Source organism: Montipora foliosa, unplaced genomic scaffold (genome assembly GCF_036669935.1).
Source record: "Montipora foliosa isolate CH-2021 unplaced genomic scaffold, ASM3666993v2 scaffold_474, whole genome shotgun sequence".
NCBI classification, from domain to species: domain Eukaryota; kingdom Metazoa; phylum Cnidaria; class Anthozoa; order Scleractinia; family Acroporidae; genus Montipora; species Montipora foliosa.
Window position 1 is genome coordinate 532,311 of NW_027179783.1, and position 5,190 is coordinate 537,500.

Here is a 5,190-nt window from a genome sequence, read left to right on the forward strand (position 1 = left end):
CATAACATTGCTGTTACGCAATAAAGTCTTGCAGTGTCAATCCTTCTAATAACAAGGTCTCTTGAAGTGTTGAAACCTTAACAACACTTTCCAACAGCAAAACAAGCTGCAAGAGTTAAGTTCACGCACACGCACTCGCACCAACCCATAAATTTTTGTAAGCAAGTCTTCTAATCTCCATTAATTTTCTACAGTTTGTTAGTGTTTTTTCCCATTTTAGTTTAATCTTCATTCTGTGTATTTTAGTTTTCATTGTGGCAAAAATGTTGTGGTGGTGTTGTTGTTGTCATAAAACACTAACAAGAACGATAAATTTGATTGTCGTGGACGAAGGCATTGTCAACCGAGAGAAGTTTAAATCAACTTTTAACTATGGACTTTTTTTTAAAGAAAACAAGTAAGACAAATATTCATACAGCATTCCAGAAACGCCCAAGACGCGGACTGAGAGATAAATCCATTTTTTGCCCTCTGTTTTCGCCAAGCGTTGAACCCCCAGACAAATAAAATGAAAGACGACTGACACGCGCATGGAAAAAGCTGAAGATTCGGCAGCATAGAAGAGTTTTCAGAAACCAGTTTGGCGCACGCTGCTACTGTTGCATTGAAAAGGTTCGACGATGTTTCTCCGCAATCGCCCAAATTATCACTTAAAGATGCGATTATGAAACAATTTCAAAAAAACGACTTATCATCAACACACATCAGGTGGAAGATCCCTGTACCAAATCGACAAATGCTTGCCCAATGGATGGTGTACCTGGTGTTCCAGGGATTCCTGGTGTCCCTGGTCGCAATGGACGCAAGGGGCCCAAGGGAGAAAAAGGCCCAGAGGGACCACCCGGAGATAAAGGACCTATGGGACCTAAGGGAGAGCAGGGTACGCAAGGACCCAAAGGCGATCCCGGTCTCCAGGCCATGCCGAAAAATTGGAAACAGTGTGCATGGAAAGACATTAATGAACTCAAAGATTATGGAATGATAAAGGTAAGAAGGAAACCAGTCAATATAAAAGAGGGTTAAAAGCATAGGTATTCAAGTCAGCGCAGGCATGCTGTGTTCGTCAGTCGTATTTAGGGCAAGGTTGAACAAAAACTTTGTCGTTACGTTTTAAGAAATATTTTGTGACAGTCTTGGAGGAGGTGATTGTGGAACAAAGTCGAAGACTGTAAAATTTGCCAAAATCTTGATCAGGTTGTCCATCCGGTTAGGGCAGCAATGTATTGTTCATTTTCAAACTGAATAAAACCGGCCATTTATCTTTTCCGTTCGCAAACTTGCTATAAACAACGTCAGCTTTCATTCCCGTAAACCTTTCGATAAAGCTGGCATGAACAAGTGTCAAACGTTACACGTATTTGTAACGGAGTTTTCTTTTTTAGAAGTGTACTTTCAACAAGCTTTCAGAGAACTCGGCTTTAAAAGTCGAGTTCAATGGCCACTACAGAATTGCCTTTTGTCTGGACTGCTGCAAACGCTGGTTCTTCACCGTCAATAACGCGGAATGTCAACCTCTGGCAATCGACGGTGTTATGCACATTCACGTTAACAAAGGCAAGACAGACAGCAACATACACAAAACAACTCAGATCGCAGGATACTGTGAGGGAATCGCCAAGGGGATTGTGCGAGTGGCGATCAATGTTGGAGATTGCGTTGGAAAAAAAGCTGGTTCGGATGCTTACACCAGGTGGAACTCCGTCACCCGTATAATGATCGAAGAAGTGCCTCCTCCGCAGAAATAAATTAGTTTTCTTAGATCCAAGATTGATAGCCGTCCTAACATAATTAAACTGGCAAATAAGTTCAAATACTCAATGTGAGTCACAAATACTCGAAATAATTATTGGCTCTTATGTTTGGATATTTTATACCCGCCGGAAAGCAAACACTTGATTTTGGCGGAACTTTGTACACACTTTGGGAGGCGAAAAGTCAAATGTCTCTATATTCTGATTGCAGAAATGTGAAAGTAGTATTTTAAATTGTACAAAGATTATATCGTGAAGATGGAATCCATGACTTAAGGATTGCATGCTATTACGAATTTTATGAGGTAACAATAAAAACACTATTTTCGTAAATCTTATGAAAAATTGATGAAAGTTGCTCATAAAATCGGATTTCAAACGCTCTGTTTGGTATGATAGCAAATACAAATAGATAATATAGGTGGCAAATAGTAAGTGTGCAAATACCCACAACTAGGAAAACCATACGACCCCCATCAACTATCTTTCTGGCTTTCTTGTTTTTTATTTCTTTTTTTTTGTTTCCTTTTTCATTTACTTCCGGAAGTTTTTCTTTAGGTAAACATGTCCTTCTGTCCAGCTGTTTGCAACATGTTGTTATTTAATATATTATATTTTTCAGAAATCCAAGTTCCCGAGAAAATGTTACGCTTCAGTTGTCGGAGAGGCAAAAGGCTGGGCAAAAAAAATAAGTTGTTTGTATAATCCCTTTTAATTGTTTCTTTGAAATATTTAGTAGATACCTGGGAAAGGCCGGCATGGCATGAAAAACTGTTGGCGACCAGGTTTACTATAATTAGTCAGTAGAATTTGGATCGACCTCATAGTAAGGGGAAAAAAGTCTAAATACTCAGTGTGGGTAGCAAATATTGGCTCCAATGTTTGCGTTCTTTCAACCACACCGAAGAAAATACTCGCTTTTGGTCGCAAATACCCAGTTTGGGGGAGGAAAGCGCAGTGTCTATCAGTTTCAAGTTTCTGATTGCAGAAGTGTGAAACCAGTCCTTTTAAATGTACAAAGATTGTGTCGTAAAGATGGAATACATTCTTTAAAGATTGGTTTTACGACTTTTTGTGAGGTAACAAAAAACACCGTTTTTCGTTCGCACGTCAGTCGAAAAATGGGTGAGAAAGTTGCTCATAATTAACAGAGAATAAATAGAGGATATATATTACATGGCTGCGCAAAGACATCAAATTCCTCTCGAGTGAGCGCAGCGAACGAGTGAAATATTTTTGAACACGAGAAGACAAATTTCGTATCTCCAAGCGGCCATGTAATATTCTTTTTATCATATAAACGCCAATGAAATACTAAATCACTTCACGAAAGGCCTCGAAAGACGCGATTCTCTCTTTCTTTCTCCCTCTCTGTTTTTTTTTTTGTTTTTTTTTTTTTTTGCCTTTTTCAATTCCTTGTGAAATTTTTGTATTAGATCAGCACATCCGTCTGTCCAACTGTCTTTCACATGTTGTCCCTATATCTTACAGTTCAGAAATCCTGGGAAAAGGTTACGCTTCTGATCAGTTTCCGGGGAAGAAAAAGGTGCGGAAAACGTTAAATTGCCTCTTAGTTGATTGTATTTTCTGTCAGTTTAATTCACTTTTATTAATTTTGGTTTATTAATTTAATTCAGTTTAATTTCAGTTTTTACTAGACGTCTGGGAAAGACATTGCAATAAAACGTGTTCACGGCTAGGTTTACTACAGTTGTCCAACTAGTAGCTACCTCGCAGAAACTGGACGCTTCTTTACAAGTTTAAGGTAATAAAGCAAGTCTAGAATCAGCAGCGCGATCAAAGCAACATTTTAAATGATTTTCAGAGGTCGGCGGTTTTATTTTGTGTTTAAAAAGGTAAAATCAATTAGCACCAAGGGTACTGAGTTTACTGATGAGTGTAAAGAATAGTAAACATCTTAAACAAACAAAGAAGAAACCGCCGTCGTAAAGTTTGATCACTTGGTATTTCGAATTCAGAGTATTTTTCCGACTTCTATAAAACTCGTATCCCTTGAGCGAAGGAAATCAAAACCATCTGGGAAGTTGGCCTTTGAAGAGAGCTCTAGTGAAACAAGATCACAGTAAGAGGTAAGCTCCTACATAGAAGATAGATACTTTGATAAAGCTGAGAGTCTTCACAATAGCTCCCTAAGGCTGCATTTATTTCACCTGTATTCTCTTTCTTCCTTTCGTTCATCAGATCACCATCAGCTATTTACCAGTATTGAAAACCAGACAATGAATTTCTTGATTTTGCTAATTTTGCTCTCAACCGCATACTTTGCACTTTGCTCGACCGAATCGGTGAGTAACAAATGTACAAATCACTGGAAACAGAGTTACTTTATTGTGGACGAAAGCATTGTCAATTATGACAGGTTTAAACCAACTTTTAACTATGGACTTTTTCTTTTTTTAAGAAAACAAGTAAGACAAATATTCATACAGCATTCCATGCAGAAACGTCCATGACTCGGACTTAGCAATAAATCCATTTTTTACCCTCTCTTTTCGCTACGCGTTAAACCCCCAGACAAATAAAAATGAGTGACGACTGACACGCGCATGGAAAAAGCTGAAGATTCGGCAGCATAGAAGAGTTTTCAGAAACCAGTTTGGCGCACGCTGCTACTGTTGCATTGAAAAGGTTCGACGATGTTTCTCCGCAATCGCCCAAATTATCACTTAAAGATGCGATTATGAAACAATTTCAAAAAAACGACTTATCATTAACAAACATCATTTGGAAGATCCCTGTACCAACAAATGCTTGCCCAATGGATGGTGTACCTGGTGTTCCAGGGATTCCTGGTGTCCCTGGTCGCAATGGACGCAAGGGGCCCAAGGGAGAAAAAGGCCCAGAGGGACCACCCGGAGATAAAGGACCTATGGGACCTAAGGGAGAGCAGGGTACGCAAGGACCCAAAGGTGATCCCGGTCTCCAGGCCATGCCAAAAAATTGGAAACAGTGTGCAGGGAAAGACATTAATGAACTCAAAGATTATGGAATGATAAAGGTAAGAAGGAAACCAGTCAATATAAAAGAGGGTTAAAAGCATAGGTATTCGAGTCAGCGCAGGCATGCTGTGTTCGTCAGTCGTATTTAGGGCAAGGTTGAACAAAAACTTTGTCGTTACGTTTTAAGAAATATTTTGTGACAGTCTTGGAGGAGGTGATTGTGGAACAAAGTCGAAGACTGTAAAATTTGCCAAAATCTTGATCAGGTTGTCCATCCGGTTAGGGCAGCAATGTATTGTTCATTTTCAAACTGAATAAAACCGGCCATTTATCTTTTCCGTTCCCAAACTTGCTATAAACAACGTCAGCTTTCATTCCCGTAAACCTTTCGATAAAGCTGGCATGAACAGGTGTCAAACGTTACACGTATTTGTAACGGAGTTTTCTTTTTTAGAAGTGTACTTTCAACAAGCTTTCAG

At 39.2% G+C, this 5,190-nt stretch overlaps 1 protein-coding gene, 1 long non-coding RNA gene and 1 pseudogene across 2 annotated transcripts; all 3 read left to right on the plus strand.

The window, feature by feature from the left end:
* Positions 1-747: 747 nt before the first annotated feature.
* LOC137989800 (collagen triple helix repeat-containing protein 1-like) lies at positions 748-1,745 on the plus strand. Its single transcript, XM_068835450.1, has 2 exons — positions 748-987; positions 1,383-1,745. The coding sequence occupies exons 1-2, from the start codon at positions 748-750 to the stop codon at positions 1,743-1,745; spliced, it is 603 nt and encodes a 200-aa protein (XP_068691551.1).
* Positions 1,746-2,699: 954 nt separating this feature from the next.
* LOC137989808 (uncharacterized) lies at positions 2,700-4,138 on the plus strand. The gene is made up of 3 exons (XR_011121026.1): positions 2,700-3,297; positions 3,389-3,841; positions 3,954-4,138. It is a non-coding gene; the product is annotated as an uncharacterized lncRNA (long non-coding RNA).
* Positions 4,139-4,530: 392 nt separating this feature from the next.
* LOC137989801 (collagen triple helix repeat-containing protein 1-like) overlaps positions 4,531-5,190 on the plus strand; it is a 1,127-nt pseudogene continuing 467 nt past the window's right edge.